Here is a 21,564-nt window from a genome sequence, read left to right as displayed (position 1 = left end):
CTATTGGTTGTTTCGTGTTTCTTCTTAATAAAGGTTTGTTAAGTCTCTGCTTTTGTAGAAATATATAGTGACAATTTAACTTACTACATTTATGCTATTAAAGAGAGACTGAATCAAAACAACTATGTCTCTGGTTGAAAATGGCTTATGTGGCATCGATATGTGTCAGAAACATTTATTCTAGTGTCAAAATGTACTACAAAGTGTAAATATGATAATTTTGGTCATAAAGTCAGTCTCATCCAAAACTGAGATTTGAGAGATTATTAGGAAAAAATGGTTTGTCATGGCATGAAGGGTACATAATAATTTTCCTTCGGTTGGGTTTATTTTATTCCTGCCTACAGCTGACAGCACCCAAGTAGTGCCCAGCACACTGACCATCGTACATTTGGTTTGACTTTGTATATCCCTATTAGAGGTCGACCGATTATGCTTTTTCAATACCGATACCGATTATTGGCGGACCCCAAAAAAAGCCGATACCGATTATTTATTTGTAATAATGACAATTACAACAATACTGAATGAACACTTATTTTAACTAAATATAATACAGAAATACTATCAATTTAGCCTCAAATAAATAATGAAACATGTTCAATTTGGTTTAAATAATGCAAAAACAAAGTGTTGGAGAAGAAAGTAAAAGTGCAATATGTGCCATGTAAAAAAGCTAAGGTTTAAGTTCCATGCTCAGAACATGAGAACATATGAAAGCTGGTGGTTCCTTTTAACATGAGTCTTCAATATTCCCAGGTAAGAAGTTTTAGGTTGTAGTTATTATAGGAATTATAGGACTATTTCTCTATACGATTTGTATTTCATATACCTTTGACTATTCGATGTTCTTATAGGCACTTTAGTATTGCCAGTGTAACAGTATAGCTTCCTTCCCTCTCCTCGCCCCTACCTGGGCTCGAACCAGGAACACATCGAAAACAGCCACCCTCGAAGCATCGTTACCCATGCAGAGCAAGGGGAACAACTACTCCAAGTCTCAGAGCGAGTGACATTTGAAACGCTATTAGCGCGCAACCAGCTAACTAGCTAGCCATTTCATATCGCTTACACCAGCCTAATCTTGGGAGTTGATAGGCTTGAAGTCATAAACAGCGCAATGCATTGCGAAATGCACGAAAGTGCTGTTTGAATGAATGCTTACGAGCCTGCTGGTGCCTACCACCGCTCAGTCAGACTGCTCTATCAAATATCAAATCATAGACTTAATTATAACATAATAACACACAGAAATACGAGCCTTAGGTCATTAATATGGTCGAATCCGGAAACTATCATCTCGAAAACAAAATGTTTATTTTTTCAGTGAAATACGGAACCGTTCCGTATTTTATCTAACGGGTGGCATCCCTAAGTCTAAATATTCCTGATACATAGCACAACCTTCAATGTTATGTCATAATTACGTAAAATTCTGGCAAATTAGTTCGCAACGAGCCAGGCGGCCCGAACTGTTGCATATACCCTGACTCTGCGTGCAATGAACGCAAGAGAAGTGACACAATTTCACCAGGTTAATATTGCCTGCTAACCTGGATTTTCTTTAGCTAAATATGCAGGTTTAAAAATATATACTTCTGTGTATTGATTTTAAGAAAGGCATTGATGTTTATGGTTAGGTACAGTCGTGCAACGATTGTCCTTTTTTTCTTTTGTTAAATCATCCCCCGTTTGGCAAAGTTGGCTGTCTTTGTTAGGAAGAAATCGTATTCACACAGTTCGCAACGAACCAGGCGGCCCAAACTGCTGCATATACACTGACTCTGTTGCAGAGGTGACACATTTTCCCTAAAATAAATTCATGTTAGCAGGCAATATTAACTAAATATGCAGGTTTAAAAATATATACTTGTGTATTGATTTTAAGAAAGACATTGATGTTTATGGTTAGGTACACGTTGGAGCAACGACAGTACTTTTTCATGAATGCGCATCGCATCGATTATATGCACCACAGGACAGGCTAGATAAACTAGTAATATCATCAACCATGTGTAGTTAACTAGTGATTATGATTGAATGATTGATTGATTGATTGATTAATTGTTTTTTATAAGATAAGTTTAATGCTAGCTAGCAACTTACCTTGGCTTCTTACTGCATTCGCGTAACAGGCAGGCTCCTCGTGGAGTGCAATGTAAAGCAGGTGGTTAGAGCATTGGACTAGTTAACCGTAAGGTTGCAAGATTGAATCCACAAGCTGACAAAGTAAAAATCTGTCGTTCTGCCCCTGAACAAAGCAGTTAACCCACCATTCCTAGGACGTCATTGAAAGTAAGAATATGTTCTTAACTGACTTGCCTAGTTAAAAAATATTTATCAAAAAAATTATAAATAAATAAATAAAAAATCGGCAAATCGGTGGCCAAAAATACTGATTACCGATTGTTATGAAAACTTGAAATCGGCCCTAATTAATCGGCCATTCCGATTAATCGGTCGACCTCTAATCCCTATGGGGCTAGTTAGGGACCATCAGTAAATTACACAATGTACATACATGGGACAATATTTTAAGATGTCAATAGCTCCAAATTAGTATGACATAAAAACCTCAAACCAACTGTAAATTGTAGAAATTCATATACAAATATTGCACACATTTAATGAGATCTAAAAGGTGTGCAACATTTAAATATTTCCCCATTTACATTGTGTAATATATTGACGGTCCCAAACTAGCCCCACAGATAGACTATCCAAAGTCAAACCAAATTTGCCACAGTCACACACCGTCTGGCTGAAGCTGATTGGCGAAAGAAGTTGGCTAGCTCGCTAGCTAGCCTAGGCTACTTCCAGACACAAGACCTGGTTAGACTGTTTCAAGTTATCTAAAAGGGTGAGTGACTGTAACTGTGTAAAGTTTTGGCAGAGTGAATGTACAAACGCCTCCCACCTGCAAACACACATAAAAGACGCCCACATCAAAGCACGCCTTCAAGACCCAAATCTCAATCTCAGTTTCATTTGCTAATGAGAACGATTGAAACCGAGGCTAAATCAATACGTTCAGCCCCCTTTAATAAGAACATGATTTCATTTCTGGACCTGTCATGTTCACTACTATGTTACTGTTGACCTGGAAGATCAAGAAACAAAATGCATGGCACTAGTTGAAAGATAATGATGTCAAACGTCAGGTGATGTCTCATTGTTATTGCGAGAAATAGGCATGGTTGAATGAGTAAACCAAATGGCCCTTAAAACAGGGCAAACCAGAAGATTAGTTATAAAGCCCACAGGGCCTTGCTGACCTGAAGTCGTGGTGCCATAATTTTTGCTGCTGTGTTTTGGCCCTGAGGTTCCTGCTGGATCTGGCACTCCCCTGGGCATTCAGCACAGCCATTAGCTCATACTGTGTCACTGTTCGGTCAGCGGCCCCAGCTCTCCTCCCATTGTCTCAAACAGATATCACTAACTGTCAATGTTAACTTTATATTCCATAGTATGACTGGTAATACTCGTAGTGTGCAAAATATATTCCATTAATACTGTATATTAAATCAGAAAGCATACTGTACATGTAAAATCATTTCAAAAACTATTCCAATGGTACACAATCTTTATTAAGCATTAGAAAAAGATACAATCCTCTGTACACTGTCTCTGGATAATTGTTTTATGGGAGGGCCAAACTACAGGAAACTGTGGTCATGTTTTACACTCTCCCGTACACCCCTTTTTTGGGTCGCACCCAGTCTGTCATGCCAATGTTATATTCATTCATTAAACGAGGATTATTCATTAAGCTTTACCACCACAGTAATCACTCCATGATCATTTCAAAATCAGTTTTATATGGATGCACATCCGTAGCTGGTCATTTTACATTACGAGGTCATGCCCAGACAATATGCGTTATTTTCCCACTACTCCCTACTTTGATGCATTTAGTTCTTTGACAGAAGGTCCTTCTTTGAAAATGCGTTGAACCAGTTAGATAAAGCTAGTAATATTACCCACCTATTTATTGGTGTGACCTCATGAATATGGATATAGGCTGGGGAGGTACAAGGTGGACTTTACACATTGTAATCCAACATGGAGAATAGTGACAAAGTTACAAATATAAGGGACTTAGTCACCAATGGCATTCTAAACAAAAACAACTGCTTAAATGTTTTCCCAAAATTCCTGACTTTACATCAATTTAGAAATACACTCTCTTTATATCTCTTGCATATAAATACAGTTATATATATATATATATATATATATATATATTTTTTTTATATATTCAATTTGTAAAATTAGGTGTAAACCACAAACATAATACAAGAGAGGTACAAACATTCAGATATGAAATGCATGAGAGAAACTGCACTTTTTAGAGCATACAATGGCCTTCTATTTACACATTCTTAATTAGGCAGGAGATAACATAGAAAATATGTTTAATACTCTCGAGATAAGTATCCCATATAAACAAGTGTTTGTTTTTTGTACCGGTAGTTCCATTCGCAGTGAAGGCTAAATAAATACAAAAAAAAACACTTTCATAATTTTGAAGCTGGCAAGGAATTAAAGCTTTACCGTTGCCTGTGGGTGTTTCTCCTTATAACATAACAACAAGATACATGAATTATTTGGAGCCAAACACTGGTTGTTCATTTATGCCATGGCCTTGTACTGCCATCAACTGTTTGTCACTTTTGAAGATCACTTTTGAGCAAAATAGATACATCAATATTTTGGTCAGTGGGAGGTGAATGGAAATGCATACTGTACTTACAGGGGTAACAACTTATTTCAAGTCACCAGCAGTATTTTGCAGTACTTGGAGGTACGTGCAACTAGCCTTGAGGTTAGACAGTCTGCGACAACAAAGAATCCATATCGTCTTTTGCTCTCCATGTTATGACCACATATCACATTATGATAATGATTCACTGATGTGAGGGAGTGCCTCCATTTCCGTGAAGAGTTAATAACTCTCTCAGTAATAAGGAGGAGGGAGAGGAGGAAATGGATAGTTGAATTAGACAGCTCATGCTTGTTTCATTTTATACTGTTGTATAAAGGAAGATTTCCAAGCTCCTTTTTAATGTGCCTTTTGCCGTACACCCAGACATTATGTAACACTGCCCTCACTGTCTCTGGTTAGGTGGTGGTATCTCGGAGAGGGATGACTCAGGTGTTGGCTTGGCCTTAGTCTACTGACATTCAGCTGGGCTTTTTGAAGATTGTTACCACATTTCAGTGGATACGAATTAGTCCTTGTTGGTCTTCACATTAAGGGTCCAAGAGGCAACGAAGATAACTTAGACATGTTTAGACTCCATAACTTTGGCTGATCTCAGATTCTTCATTTGCCCCGTCCTCACATTGGCCATCATATTCATACTGTATCATTTGGACATAGCTATGATGTTACTATCTTCTGTGGCCAAGACATCTCAGAGGAGCATTGAGTGTGACATAATTTCATAAGCATGACTGAGGAGGAGGCTCCCTGTGGAGGCTCCCTCCTCCCCTCCTACTGTACCACTCAGCCCTCCAGATGTCTCAGTAATATTACCCCTCACCAGCCCTACTACTGTATGTATGCTCCAGCTCATCTTGTTCCAATATTCTTATACTGGCACATAAGGAGGTTCTTGAAGGTCTTCTTGAAGGTGGCATTGCAGAGGGCGTAGCAGGCTGGGTTGATGGTGCTGTTGACGTAGCACAGCCAGTAGCCGATGGCCCACACAGTGTCCGGGACACAGGAGTGGCAGAAGGTGCTGATGAGCACCATGACATTGTACGGGGTCCATGTGAGGATGAAGGCAAGCAGGATGGCGAAGATAGTTTTGGTCACCTTCTTTTCCCTGGCTGCCATCTGGCGCTTCCTCTTCACCTGGCTGCGGGCAATACTGGCAAACTTGCGCGCCACCTTCCGGGGACGGTTGACTGGGATAGAGCGGCCCTCGCTCCCCTGGATGGGTGGCTGAATCTCGATGGCGGTAATGCACTCGTCACCAGCCTGCTTGGTTACAATCTTGATCTTGGACCATTTAGAGGCAGGGTTGAGTTTGACAGTTGCCGCTGCAGGTGCAGGTGCAGGTGCAGGTGCAGGTGCAGGTGCAGGTGCAGGTTCAGGTGCAGGAGCAGGAGTAGGAGCTGGTGCAGGAGCAACGCCAAAACCCCCCCCGACAGTGGCTTCACTGTTGGTCCTCTCCTTGGCGTTTTTTGGGGCAATGCTGGCTGTGCTGGAGTCATTGGAACTCTCTTTCTCTTCTCGATTGACACTAGCGTCAGCTTTGGTGGAAACAACAGACTCTTCAATCTTGCCATTCTTCACAGCTTCACCAGTGTTGCAGGACTCCAGATTGGGCTTGGGGGACTGGTTGTTGTTATTCTGTCTGTTAAGGATGTGGCTCTTGAGTGGGTTAGGTATTTTGAGGCCCTTCTTCTTTTTCTCAGCATCAGGCTTCTGCTTGGACACCCGGCTGCGGCTGGCCAGAGAGATGTGGATGTAGAGCACCATCATGATGACCACAGGCAGGTAGAAGGCAGCGATGGCTGTGCCGAAAGTGACGGCAGGGTTGGAGAGAAATTGGATGTAGCACTCTCCTGGTGGAACCGTGCGCTCTCCAACAATAAACTGCCAAAACAGGATAGCAGGGGCCCAAAGAATGAAGGAGAGAATCCAGGCACCTGCAATCATCAGCCCAGCCATTTTGGTGGTCCTTCTGGCTGGATAACTCAGGGGCTTGGTGACACAGAAGTAGCGGTCAAAGCTAATAATAAGAAGGTTCATGACAGAAGCATTGCTCACCACGTAATCCAGGGCCAGCCACAAGTCACACGCAACAGGTCCCAGGGGCCAATAGCCCACAATGATGTAGACAGTGTAGAGGTTCATGGAGAACGCACCAATGATAAGGTCTGCACACGCCAGGCTAAACAGGAAGTAGTTGTTGACAGTCTGGAGGTGCCGATTGACTTTAATGGAGAGCATCACCAGGATGTTGCCTGTGACAGTGACAAAACTAAGGGAGCCTGTAACCAGGGCGATGAAGACCATCTCCACGGCTTTATAGGGGCTTCCCACCACCTCCTCCCCCGCCACACAGGTCTCATTGGTGCCAGAATCATTACAGCTGAGGTTGGCTGAGAAGACATCACTGGAAATGTTGCTCAAGGAGCCTGAAAAGGAAGCACAATGATAACAATATGTAATTTCTGGATGCTTAGCACAAACCTCCCAACATATCCACTGTTATGTAACATATTGCCCTCGGCGAAATGCTCTTCGCCAAGACATTTCATTCTTGAAACGTGATCCACAGTATGAAAGTCAGAAGACATTATAAAGCGCATAATACTATATGTTTTTACTTCCAAGTGAAGAACAGCCTGGTTGGGTTTTCATCCTTGGTTATGTGTTCTGGTTTTATGAGCATGTGCATATGCAAATGAGTATTTGCATTCCAAATTAGATATTGTAGTAAATGTTTAAGCCATTGACGACTTGAGCTAGTGGATATGCATGCCAGAGTTATTTTACAGATCCTTCAGTTTACCTAGCTCCTATGAAAACATTTGTCGACAAAAGGTTTATGACATGAACATGGGCCTGGACAGCATTCCTGGTGAATGGCCTTGTGTGAGGAGGGTTGGGTTCGTATTGCATTGCTCTTCAGGGATGTATTCTCCAGCATGCTCTGTGCAGCTGTCTGTTCATTCAATAAGACATCACAGAGAACTAAATTAAGCACAGCGCTAAACATCAACGTCTCTTTCTGGTCATTTAGATTGACCCAAAGGTTAATTATTAAACCTCTCTAAAACAGTTGAGATTCTAAGTACTTAAAGGTATTTCCCCCTTGCATACTAATGAAAAACAACGGATGGAAATACACAAGCCATGCCTGCGACGTAACATTGATGTGTAAGAAAATGGGACTCTGAGCTGAAATTATGCATAATTAGCCTACCATTAGCATTGAATAGTAATCCATTTCATTTCTATCACGGATAGCTATCTGTGTCAGCAATGGATCCCCCACATTAAATATGGAGGGACTGTGAATATTAAAGGTATTTCCCTAAGTTTCGTAATCATCGGCACAGCACCCCGATACTCAGCAGAAATGCTCAGTTGTCAGCCAACTGTAAAGCTTTGTAATGCAAAACAGAAAAGTTACAGGGGTAAGTCCTGACACAAGACACTTCTGCTGTACAGTACTAGCTCGAGGAGGACATACTGCTGAAAGTATAGCTGAGTCGGTCTCTGCTCTGTCCAGGGCTAGCCTCTGCTAAAGCACTATAGTTAAGTGTTCTGTTTGTGGTGTTGTAGTTTGGAAACCCAACTGTGTAAAACCTGATCAAATAATTCAAAAAACAACAACGGTAGAAATGCAAGGCAGGGCATAGAACGACAAACCAACCCCATTCAATAAGGAGATCAAATTATACAAAACACTAGCTAACAACTTGCCATAATCCATATTACAACTATGTGTTACTGCAACGTGTGCATGTCAGTGTGTCTTTAGTAGAGCTTGATGGTGTGATTGTATGATTCCATTGAAAGGCTGCCCTCTAATGGTAAAGCAGCGTTTTGCTAGGGGATACAGGAGATCTTATCAATAATGATAAAAGATATGGCCCCTGTCTTTCAGTCAGAATATAGGATGTGACATGCTGCTTTTAATGCTCTCTGTCTTCTGTTGTTGTATACTGCTCTGGACTCCAGAAGGTGGAACAGAGAACGAGAGGATTCGGTCCACAACTGAGAGGCAGGAATCAAATGAAACCACCTATGGTCATATCGTAGGTTTGTTCTTTTTCACTGTTCAGCCAACTTTGAAGTTAAAAATAACTCAGAGGAGATCAAACCAGTCTAAAATCCATATTACGCACTTGTGGGGCGGTGACTGAATAAACCATTCTTTTTGATTCCAGCCAGACAGAGATGCCTGCTGCTAACTTTAAAATTGCTCTTAGTTTCAGTATCTTGCAGTGTTCGGGAGTAGTGAACTTCATGTACTGTAGTTCAACTAGTAATTTAACTACAATATGAAGTGGCTTGGTATTGTTCCAGTAGTTAATTACTTTTTTGCCATGTAGCGGTGTCGCTAACTACTGGAACTACACACTACGTTTTTGCTAAATTAAAAGAAAATAGGGTTGAAGAAGGCAAGAATTTCCTTTATTTTTCGGCATCAGACCTGCGTAGTTCTCACTTGAAACATAGTTTTGTGTTTACATTACACATTCTGTTAACATCTGACTCCAGAGTGATCTGTTCTTGCAATTTGGATTTTAGATATGATGATTTTTCACCAAGTGGTTTGGATGTAGTGAACTACTACAACAGTGGCGTGCATAATAGCATTTGAGAACGCACAACTCGTCGGTCCTTGTCACCGATGGGCTATTGCACCAGACGACCACACCGGGTTCCACTCCTATCAGCTAAAAACAAGAAGAAGCGGCTCCAGTGGGGACGTGATCATCAACACTGGACAATTGAGGAGTGGAAAAACATTGGCTTCCCCGATGAATCCCGGTTCCTGTGGAGTCATGCTGATGAGTCAGGATTTGGTGTAAGCAGCATGAGTCCATGGCCCCATCCTGCCTGGTGTCAGTAGTACAGGCTGGTGGTGTAATGGTGTGGGGAAGGTTTTCCTGGCACATGTTAGGTCCCTTAATACCAATAGAGCGACGTTAGAACGCCACACCTTGTAGAATCCATGCCCTGAAGAATTCAGGCTGTTCTGGAGGCAAAGGGTGGTACGACCCGGAACTAGATGGGTGTACCTAATAAACTATTTTAGAGTGGCTTCCCCAACACTGGTATCTTGGCTGAACACATTTGTGTGAGGTTTGTGTTTTTACCTGCCTTCAAGCTCTGGAAATGTGAACCTCTTGACAACATGGTACCAAAAGTCTGTCCGTGAGGGATTCCTCAAATAAAGGAATGTGGTTAGTTAACTGATCTGAATGATGTAGAAATGTACCTCTGTTAAGTGGGGATCTAAAAGACTCTACATCTCTCACAGCCACCCAGCTTAAGGAGAACAGTGACTTGGCTTTTTTCAGATGTGAATAACTGAGCCCACGTTGAGCCCACTAATCGAGGTTCTACTGTTCGGGTGTAAAACTGTGTAAGCATGTAAGAATTTCAGGGGAGTATCCATAATTAAACAGACAACTTTTATGTATTTCAGTCCCTGCCAAGGAATTATGCAATTAGAAAGAAATAGTTAAATATACAGTAGATAGGTGATTTTCTTACAGTGTAAAATCTCAGAATGACTGTTCCTGGCTCTAGCAATGTCTTTCCATTTTGGCATGACTGTGATATCCTTATGTCTAGCAAGAGAAAACAGATGTACTCCACTTGAAAGCCCTTAATGCCAAAATTGCTAAAACACAGCCGCCACGGGCCAGATACTGTGTTTAGGCATTTTGATCTTTGATGCTGCAGGTAAAATACTATATTTTATCAAATACAGGTACATATACATGACAGGTCATTTATCTCAGTGATTTTATATCAGTTTCTAATAAGTTTGATCCAGTTCCTGTTCGACCAATATCAAGAAGATTTCTACTTTAAAGACAACGGCTCACTATATACAGTTGAAGTCGGAAGTTTACATACACCTTAGCCAAATACATTTAAACTCAGTTTTTCACAATTCCTGACATTTAATCCTAGTAAAAATTCCCTGTCTTAGGTCAGTTAGGATCACCACTTTATTTTAAGAATGTGAAATGGAAATTACTCCTACCAAACTGTCACGTCCTGACCAGTAAAAGGGGTCATTTGTCATTGTAGTATGGTCAGGGCGTGGCAGGGGGTGTTGTTTTTGTGTGTTTTGGGGTTGGTTTGTTTAGAGGGGATTGGTTCTAGTTTTCATTTTCTATGTTCGTTTTCTATGTGTGGCCGAGTATGGTTTCCAATCAGAGGCAGGTGTCTTTTGTTGTCTCTGATTGGAAGCCATACTTAGGCAGCTCTTTTTTCCTTTGGGTTTGTGGGTGGTTGTTTTCTGTATAGCCTGTGTGCCTTACGGAACTGTTTTGTCTTTTGTTTATTTTGTTTGAGTGTTCTCTCTAAATAAAGAAAGAAGATGAGCACTATACCCGCTGCGCCTTGGTCTGTCCCTTACGACGCTTATGACAGAACCACCCACCGAAAGAAGACTAAGCAGTGGGGTAAGGAGCAGGAGAAGTATTTGGAGTCGTGGACTTGGGAGGAGATTTTAGACGGGAAAGGACCCTGGAGGCAGGCTGGGGAGTATCGTCGACCGAAGGAGGAACTGGAGGCAGCGAAGGCAGAGCGGCGCTACTATGAGGCGCTGTATAAGCCAAGAGGCAAGTGCGAGAGGCAGCCCCCCAAAAAATGTTTGGGGGGGCACACGGGGAGTTGGGCAGAGTCAGGGTGGAGTCTTGAGCCAATGCCCTGTGCTTACCGTGGGAAGCGGGTGACGAGGAGAGCACCGAGCTATGCGGAAATGCGCACGGTATCGCCCATATGCACGCACAGTCCGGTGCGGTCAGTACAGGCTCCGCAGCATTGCCGGGCGAGAGTTGGCCGGCAGCCAGGAAGAAGTGCGCCGGGGCAGCGCATCTGGCCGCCAGTGCGTCTCCTCGGTCCAGCTTACCCTGCGCCTGCTCTACACACGGCAGCCCTCACTCTCCAGCACAGCCCAGTTCGCCCTGTGCCAGCGCTCCGCCCGTGCCGGGCTACAGTGACCATTCAGCCAGGACGGAGTGTGCCAGCCCTGAGCTCCAGACTGCCGGTGCACCTCCACGGCCCAGTGTTGTCCGTGCCTGCTCTGCGCACCCAGTCTCCTGTAAGTCTCCCCAGTCCGGGGAGACCGGTCCCAGCTCCATGCAGGAGGCCTCCAGTGACGCTCCTCAGCCCGGAGCCTCCAGCGACGCTCCTCAGCCCGGAGCCTCCAGCGACGCTCCTCAGCCCGGAGCCTCCAGCGATGCTCCTCAGCCCGGAGCCTCCAGCGACGCTCCTCAGCCCGGAGCCTGCAGCGACCCTCCCCAGTCAGGAGCCTGCAGCGACCCTCCCCAGTCCGGAGCCTGCAGTGACGCTCCTCAGCCCGGAGCCTCCAGTGACGCTTCTCAGCCCGGAGCCTTCAGCGACGCTCCTCAGCCCGGAGCCTCCAGCGACGCTCCTCAGTCAGGAGTCTCCAGCGACGCTCCTCAGCCCGGAGCCTCCAGTGACGCTCCCCAGTCAGGAGCCTCCAGTGACGCTCCCCAGTCAGGAGCCTCCAGTGACGCTCCCCAGTCAGGAGCCTCCAGCGACGCTCCTCAGCCCGGAGCCTCCAGCGATGCTCCTCAGCCCGGAGCCTCCAGCGATGCTCCTCAGCCCGGAGCCTCCAGCGACGCTCCTCAGCCCGGAGCCTGCAGTGACCCTCCCCAGTCAGGAGCCTGCAGCGATGCTCCTCAGCCCGGAGCCTGCAGTGACACTCCTCAGCCCGGAGCCTCCAGCGACGCTCCTCAGCCCGGAGCCTTCAGCGACGCTCCTCAGCCCGGAGCCTCCAGTGACGCTCCTCAGCCCGGAGCCTCCAGCGATGCTCCTCAGTCAGGAGTCTCCAGCGACGCTTCTCAGCCCGGAGCCTCCAGCGACGCTCCTCAGCCCGGAGCCTCCAGCGGCGCTCCCCAGTCAGGAGCCTCCAGCGGCGCTCCTCAGCCCGGAGCCTCCAGCGACGCTCCCCAGTCAGGAGCCTCCAGCGGCGCTCCTCAGCCCGGAGCCTCCAGCGACGCTCCTCAGCCCGGAGCCTCCGGCGACGCTCCTCAGCCCGGAGCCTCCGGCGACGCTTCTCAGCCCGGGGCCTTCAGCGGTGGTCTGCAGCTAAGAGCCTTCAGCGGTGGTCTGCAGCCCAGAGTCTTCAGAACGGGAGCTACGCCCAGAGCCAGCGCCACCTCTGTAGTGGGAGGATTGGCGAAGGGGGGGTTGTAGCACAGGAACCGTCGTTGACGGTGGGCACCCTCCCTTCCCTCTCTTTAGGTTTGGGGTTGTTTTTGTGGGGTTTTTTGTTTTGAGGTGCAGTCGGGGTCTGCACCTTCGGGGGGGGGGGGGGGGGGGGGGGTACTGTCACGTCCTGACCAGTAAAAGGGGTCATTTGTCATTGTAGTATGGTCAGGGCGTGGCAGGGGGTGTTGTTTTTGTGTGTTTTGGGGTTGGTTTGTTTAGAGGGGATTGGTTCTAGTTTTCATTTTCTATGTTCGTTTTCTATGTGTGGCCGAGTATGGTTTCCAATCAGAGGCAGGTGTCTTTTGTTGTCTCTGATTGGAAGCCATACTTAGGCAGCTCTTTTTTCCTTTGGGTTTGTGGGTGGTTGTTTTCTGTATAGCCTGTGTGCCTTACGGAACTGTTTCGTCGTTTGTTTATTTTGTTTGAGTGTTCTCTCTCAATAAAGAAAGAAGATGAGCACTACACCCGCTGTGCCTTGGTCTGTCCCTTACGACGCTTATGACACAAACTTTACAGTCGGCACTATGCATTTGGGCAGGTAGCGTTCTCCGCCAAACCCAGATTCGTCCGTTGGACTGCCAGATAGTGAAGCGTGATTCATAACTCCAGAGAACGCATTTCCACTGCTCCAGAGTCCAATGGCCGCAAGCTTTACACCACTCCAGCCGACGCTTGACATTGCGCATGGTGATCTTAGGCTTGTGTGCGGCTGCTCGGCCATGGAAACCCATTTCATGAAGCTCCAGACGAACAGTTATTGCGCTGATGTTGCTTCCAGACGCAGTTTGGAACTCGGTAGTGAGTGTTGCTTTTTACATGCTACACTCTTCAGCACACCACAGTCCCATTCTGTGAGTTTGTGTGGCCTACCACTTTGCGGCTGAGCCATTGTTGCTCCTAGACATTTCCACTTCACAATAACAGCACTTAACAGTTGACCGGGGCACCTCTAGCAGGGCAGAGATTTGACAAACTGACTTGTTGGAAAGGTGGCATCCTATGATGGTGCCACGATGAATGTCACTGAGCTCTTCAGTACGGGCCATTCTACTGCCAATGTTTTTCTATGGAGATTGCATGTCTGTGTGCTAGATTTTATACACATGTCAGCAACGAGTGTGGTTGAAATTGCCGAATCCACTCATTTGAACGTGTGTCCACATACTTTTGGCAATGTAATACTTTTGGAGGTAAGTATTTCCCAAGAGAAAGCTATAGGCCTATACTGTAGTTATCCAGACTGTTACGGTTCCAGAATCACGGATAGTTACTTCTCTACATAACTTGCCAAAGATGAACAGCAGGATGCCACAAACAGCAGATGCTGCTGACAAATACGTTCATTCATTAATCAAGAGTTCAAACAAGGACTGTAGTAACTATTTAGAGAAATAGGATTACTCCATCTTCTGAGACACTTTCATTTTCATGAAGGATTTGAGAGTAGAATATTAATCCTTGTATGCAGTATCGTCTCTTAAACTAATAAACATAACGTTGAACACAGAGACTAAACTGAGGCCTAAATAAAGACTAAACTAAGGGATTAGGGCAATCACATGCAGAAAATCAACCACCAAAATGTACTTTACTAATACGCAGAATACACAGAATATGCACTGGACTGTTATGCATTTCAAGCATAGGTTAATCAAGCTATTCTTGGGTAAGCCTACTTAAGAATCAGTTGTAGCAAGAACACATTGTCATTGTCTACATCTACAGCAATTAAGGTAATGCTAGCAAACAGTATGTGCAGGAATCATGCTCTCTGGCGTTGGTCTTCTGAACTATTGAGACTGCACAACCGGCCCGTGGGTGGTTTGAGTTAAAAAATGAAATAAGATATATATTTTGAGGCAAAATGATCTCAATCGACATTTAAATGACTAAAATCAAATCAAAACCGTGTATAAATGATAATGGACCTACATTTATAATCTCTTCACTCTGTCCAGCTTACTAACAGTCATCGAAACAAAAACTAGAGAGTCAAGGGGCATCGGAAATCCCAAAAGTGTTGGACAGGGGAATATTGTTTGCAAATTTTGATGGAGATTGATTATAAAACATTTTAAGTGCGGATGCGGCCAGTGGGTCAAATGAGTTTGACACCCCTGCTGTAAGGGTAAATCTTGATGGGAACAGACTCGGAGCTCTAAACATTAGGGAGGGTCTAATAATAATGCTAAATATAGGATGCATGGCTCAATGAACATCCCCTTTGCATGCTGTAGGGATCCTCTTCTGTGCTGGAAGCTGCTTGATATGGTACATGCTCTACCTTTGATTCCCTTTATTCTCATTATCCAGGCTTTCATGCTGTGCCATGTAACTACCTGCAGAGAAACATCCCTGCCACTGGCACAACTCTGCTGGGCCATCAGGAATGTACTGGCCTTGTTAAAGAGAATGTCAAACATAGTTACTGTATTCATTACCAAATAAACGTATATTTAAGAATTATGCGAAACTTCTGATGGTGTGGTTAAAGGATGATTTAGTGAAAGAGAGAGAAAGAGAAAGAGAAAGAGAAAGCGAGACAGATAAGGGGAAAGAGGAAGGTAAAGTCTGTATGTCATGTCCATATGTCATGGTGACATACATCATTTTTCAAATTCAAATTAAAGACATGTACTGTAAATGTGATTATTAACTGTCTGATCAAACTCATTTATATGACAGGGTGGCTGTTTCCAGTCACTTGAAGAAACGTTCAAATTCTTGACATGTTCTGGATTGACTGACCTTCATGTCTTAAAGTAATGATGGACTGTTGCCAAATAGGGCTATCTTCTGTCTACCACTTCTGTATACCTTGTCACAACACAACTGATTGGCTCAATCTCATTAAGGACAGAAATTCCACAAATTAAGTTTTAATCAGGCACACCTATTAATTGAAATGCATTCCAAGTGACTACCTCATGAAGCTGGTTGAGAGAATGCTAAGAGTGTGCAAAGCTGTCATCAAGGCAAAGGGTGGCTACGAAAACATATTTTGATTTGTTGAACACTTTTTTGGTTACTATATGTTTCCATACAGTACATGTTATTTCATAGTTTTGATTTCTTCACTATTATTCTACAATTTAGAAAATAGTACAAATAAAGACAAACCCTTGAATGAGTAGGTGTGTCCAAACTTTTGACTAGTACTGTACATGTTTTAGTTCTGTTATGGTCTTGACTGGCAGTTCTCCCTCCGACTTTAGTGTGGATTTTGTCTTTGTCACAGCCACTGTGTCAACTTGCAACAACAATGCGTTAATTAAATCTGATCTTAGTTATAATGTCAGTAGCTACTGTGGCTTTGACGAGAGAGGATGCTAGAAATAGAGGACGTGGCTACAAACAGGGGTGTTGGGCAACGCTGATAGGCAACTGCTGACATTACAATAAGAGCCATGCTTTCTTCATTTAAACCGTATGTAATTAAAGCTGCTGCTGGAGCACAGCAGCATTATGAATAACGAGGCCCTCCTATGAAATAGCAATGGACATGTACTTCGAGAGGGAGAGGAAGAGAGGGAGAGAGAGATGATCACATACCATAGAATAGTGTAGTTATTGCTAACCATTGTCTTGAAATAATCGGTATCATGGAGGGAACTAGTGCTGAGCCATTAGTGCTTTTCCAGGTTGGTTCAGTTTTGGTTCGTTATTACAACATTAAATGCATTATGAAATAATGACATAACAATTATTTTAGAGCTTTTTAATGAAAATTCCAAAGCCAAGAATAGTGAACATTCAATTGCCAAAATGTTCCGTTGTCTCTGTCAGGTCCACATTGGCTAGACATCAATAGAAAATGCAATAAAACAATATTATTTTTCATTCCTTTAAAGTCATAATCTCATCTCTGCTCAGGCAGTAGCAGCCAGTCAGCCAGACAACCATCTAACGGTATCTCTGTGCTCCCCATACTGTACAGTCTTTGAGTCATCTTATTTAGCGAGGCTAGCTGTCTGGCTAGTAGCTGTTTAAGTATGCTGCAGAGCTGTCTTACGGAATCACTTGACTAGTTATTCAAAGAATGTTTAAACTTAAACTAGGTAAACAGGCAGGAGACTACAGTAGCTGCTGGTAATGTACCATAACGTTGGATACCAACCTGCAGATAAAAATCACAGAAGAAGAAGACACAGACGGGAGGCGGGGGTGACACCACTAGCTAGCTAGGACACCGGCAGACAGTGTCCTTCGCCCTTGCCTGCCGAACACTGCTTTCCCGCAGTTCTGTTAACATTACGGCGAGGGCAGGCGCTTGGCAGGCGGGGGCGAAGGACACTATGTAGTAGCTAGCTAGCTAACTAGGACTCCGGTACACAGGTGAGAGGTGGGGGCAACACCGGTAGCTAGCTAGGACACCGGTAGACAGTGTCCTTCGCCCCCACCTGCCGATCACTGCATTCCCGCAGTTCTGTTAACGTTACGGTGAGGTTGTCTGTGTCTGTGTCTCTTTGTTTATTACATCCCTTGCTCACAGCGTTGATGGAGGGGTGCATTGGTGGCTGGTATATCTGTTATCCAACGCATCAACAGATTACACATACATTTTAAGATGAAACATCGCATATTTATTATACTACAATGATGGCATAGCTTAAACGAAAAACTCAGATAATACTTTTATTTCCCTTTTGACCCACATTTTAATTGCATAGACAATCATGACCCACATGCAGGAACCAATGGGATGCTCGGGGGGGGGGGGGGGGGGGGGGGGGTTTCAATTCATTGGAGGCTACACCCACTTGGCACAAACTGGTTGAATCAACGTTGTTTCAACGTAATTTGTCAACGTATTGTGATATGGAAAATACATTGGATTTGAAAAAAGTAATCAACAAACTCTTGTTTTAAGGGTGAATTTTCAACCACAGGATTTTATCATCACGGTAACCACATTTCAGCATAGACAAACCTTACATAAAATATGATGAATATCTACCTTTAAAACAATGTCAGATCTTCAATATTATTTCCACTATCAACATTTTTTTATACAGTAATTAGCCTAAAGTTAATTACGAATGTAAAATTCAAACTTAAAATGGCTAACACATCCATGTCCACGTTTACATTTTGAGATTTCTGTAACTATAAATGTCTTCTTATGTAATTATATTAAAAAAAAAGTGTGCATGCTCAAGATTGCATGCATAGGTCGTCGCAGGTATGTGGCAATCTTCACAATTGCTGTAATAATCTGTGCAGATTCTTGAACGGCATTGATCACTTCCATCATGGACTTTTTAATGCAATCTCAACTGAAATCCGGGTCATTTGGTTCTGCTATTATATGAAGCACAGGGGTAACACATTAAATCAACAAAATATCTGACATTGTATTCCCATTTGAACTTTGTTGTGCTTTTAAATGGTTGAAGGCATAGTGATAAACATTTGAAATTCAACTAACTTTTGGCAATATTTTTGAGCGGGTGAATATAGGTTGTAATCTCATTAATCAAGGGGTCTCAACCAAATATTACCCAACTGTCCATGTGGAAATGATGTGGTGTGCCCAGTGGGCAGTCTCATGAAATCTAAACCCTAGGAAAGATGATCCATCTCTCCCTGAGTCAGTGCTAACTAAATTCCTGGAGCTCATGAATCTGAAGAGGGCATGAAATGTGTCTCCTAGGCATCACTCTACACCCTGGCCTCTGTGTTAACTCATCCAGCCCATTCTGTGCCCGTTTGTGCCAGTGTGAAACATCTGTGCCCAACGTTGGCACACAGCAGTGCTGCAGCAGCGTCAGTCCTAAAACTAGGTTATGAAGCAGGCAGACAGGGAGGGGAGTATTGGGGTTAATATGGGGGTTGGGCGTAGCATATGACCCCATTAAAGGAGGAAATGTATACTCTACATTATCGCTCTGACTATAGTGTACACCTATGGAGTTTTTTTTGTGCTGAGCTAATTTCACCCTAGTAAACATCCTAAATAGGTTCCACACATGTCCTAAATGATTGAAATTCTGTAGGTGACTTTACTTTGACTCTTTCCTAGAGAACAGGCAGTCAATTCAAGAACTATACTAAAATTACAAACCAATAATCGAAAAGAAAAGGAATTTATTTTCAATGACTTCTCAGTAAACTGAAAAGTCGAAGCTATTTCTGAATTTTTGATTCAAATCACTTCCTGAATTGACTGCTTTCAATTCGAATTGAGCCCAACCCTGGTAGAAAAGGCGTAACCCTGGCCAGGGGGTGGGGCCAGCGGATGGCCAAAAGAGCATCACAGATCTCTCAGCCTCTCACGCTCAATTAGCAAAATGGCTCCCTATTTGATGTATCTGGGTTGAAGGACAATGGCTTGCCTGACCCCATCCACAATCTGTCCCATGCAGTTTATATCAGACCAGCTGAAAGTGTCCACCACGCCAAATGCCACCATGCATCACAGCCATGGACCAAAACAGGGACAGGATTAGAACCCAGCACACCAACAAAAAAAAAACCACACTCCACTCCTAGATTGTCACTAGATTGAGTCATAAAGAGGACTACTGCTGTCCCAGCTGTGAGACATTTGATGAGCTCTGTGTGTCTGACTCTGCACGCTGCTGCCACTGATGATTGTAGAGGGGACACAAATCCTGACAGTCGGGATGCTCATTTCCGAGGGGCTGCAGGGAGAGCTTTGCATCTCAATGAGGTGCAGGCATTTCCCTGCACCAAAAGCCGCCTTCAGCAAGTTTAAAACAGTTTAAAGCAGGTCTCTCAGGGATGCCCAGCAGCTGGGACAAAGAAGTGGGGGGGGAGTAAGATGAATTGTGAAATGGCTTTGTGTCAGTTGCAGGTGCAGTGAGTATAGGGGACTGGGTGTCTGCACTGTGATGCAAATGTCAATTGTATAATGTTTATATCAACTTTATCTTAGACTACAGATGAATGTAAATTGCATCTGTTAGATTTAAATGAACATCAACACAGTTTTTGCATTGGGAGCTTTGGCTGAACTGGGGTTCCCTATACGATTAGCTATGATCGAGAAACCTCAGCACCCCCCAAAATGGAAAAAAAAAATGCATTCATTCAACAACAGCAATGAGTCGGACATTTTAATGGAAGCAGAGAGAGAGCCCAAAATGGAGAAGCAAGTGTCACGCATTAATAATGTTTACATGAACTTCCTCAGAACCAGAAGCATACACCTCTCATAATTGGCCTAAACTCCAGCGGTCAAATATACACCCAATTAACTCACCAAATTATCTGAAGAGCACTGTGAAATAACTGTGTGGTGCCATCTTAACGCGCCCGTTTCCATAACGGGCACGTTCCAGTCTTTCATTAGAACAACACTTTTAGCAATTGTGTCTGAGATTTCAAACTTCATAATCTACGACTACTTAAACTGTTAGTTATACAAACACCACGACTGTACGATGAAGATCACAAGTTAGTACACATTTGAATCTCTTTAGATAAGGATATATAGGCTACAGTTTATTTACTTCAAGTCGGACCATCTTTTAAAATTGTTTAGCCTAATATAGCCTACTATAACATCACGTCGATAGGACCACAACATATTGAAAGACATGTTTTTATTTATTTTTATTTGTGCACATGGCAAGGGTTTTTCTATAATAGCCTAACCCAAAGACTGCCTACTCAGATATCACAGCCGAACCATACGAATTGATCTAGCGCACCTAGCTACGCGATCTTTTCTCAGTCACTTTGATATGCTATCAAATGGTGGAAATCATAAGGGGTGACACAGTGGTATTTCTGAGAACAATTAATGTAGTTGATTCCGTTATTGTTAATACATCTGCAAATAGTCTATGCTTTGGGATTCTAAAATAACGTTCATGAGAACTCGGGGACAAGTTATTTGAATTGCCTTCATTTGCAAAAGTGGATTTTTCAGAATGCACACATTGTTTAAAACCTATAGACTATATTGTTTGCAAGGGAGTTCGATTTCCTCCACTTTCTGTCTAATAGCCCATCTTTCCCATTTGTTGTATTTCAAATGCGAAAAGTGCATTATAAATATGATAACTTACTGTTTAAGTTCCAGGGCGCAAGCCCACCAGCTCCAGTGCTGTTAGTGGGATTCATGTTGCATGTTTAGATGGTACTCAACCAGGCAAAAATCCCTCTCTCAATCTTACTGTAAGAAGTTTTTCCTGAAGGATAGAGATGACGATGTCCTAATTTTGTGCGATATCATAATAATTGGCACATATTGGATCACATCATGCATTTTCATGTCAGAATGTCTTTCGGCAGGTACCAGAGAGAGCCTTGATAAGGAGAGTACAATTCCAAGTGACTGGTGACCGAAACGCCCCGAGCTGAGGTGTGCAAGTCTCTCTCGAAAGAGGCAGTTCAGACTCCGGCAGATGTGCCCTCATCTGTGAGAGACTGATTTTTTTTCTCCAAGTTTGCATGCTCACAGACAACGAGAGAACGGACTGTTAATGATGTCATGCAAGTCTAACCAATCACCTGAAGGCCTAGTGTTATTCCTAATCGCTCAATCTTCGCTTTGCCGAACTGAAAACGGGTGTAGAGGGCTCCAGTTAAAATGTAATTTTCCTGAGAACAGATTTAGATAAATTGTGTATTATGATCTAAAATGG

The 21,564-nt window shown here is 43.5% G+C and overlaps 1 protein-coding gene across 1 annotated transcript; it reads right to left on the bottom strand.

Annotated features, from left to right (window-relative positions):
- Positions 1-4,252: 4,252 nt before the first annotated feature.
- Positions 4,253-21,335, bottom strand: LOC106587108 (muscarinic acetylcholine receptor M4). The gene is made up of 2 exons (XM_014175107.3): positions 20,986-21,335; positions 4,253-7,152 (listed from the first exon to the last, which is right to left on the bottom strand). Exons 1-2 carry the CDS (start codon positions 21,038-21,040, stop codon positions 5,576-5,578), a joined length of 1,632 nt encoding a protein of 543 aa, XP_014030582.1. The 5' UTR covers positions 21,041-21,335; the 3' UTR covers positions 4,253-5,575.
- Positions 21,336-21,564: the final 229 nt, after the last annotated feature.

The sequence above is a fragment of the Salmo salar genome, chromosome 26 (assembly GCF_965601325.2).
Source record: "Salmo salar chromosome 26, fSalSal1, whole genome shotgun sequence".
In the NCBI taxonomy this organism is placed as follows: domain Eukaryota; kingdom Metazoa; phylum Chordata; class Actinopteri; order Salmoniformes; family Salmonidae; genus Salmo; species Salmo salar.
The sequence above is the reverse complement of the archived record's forward strand: the minus strand, read 5'-3'. Positions and strand labels throughout refer to the sequence as shown.

What these genes read in the sequence shown, in the direction of transcription:
- LOC106587108 (XM_014175107.3), bottom strand. Translation starts at nt 21,040, where the DNA reads ATGAATCCCACTAACAGCACTGGAGCTGGTGGGCTTGCGCCCTGGAAC. An exon ending in TGCGCCCTGGAACTTAAACA is followed by an intron (nt 7,153 to 20,985) that starts GTAAGTTATCAT and finishes CTTCCTTTTCAG; the next exon opens with GCTCCTTGAGCAACATTTCC.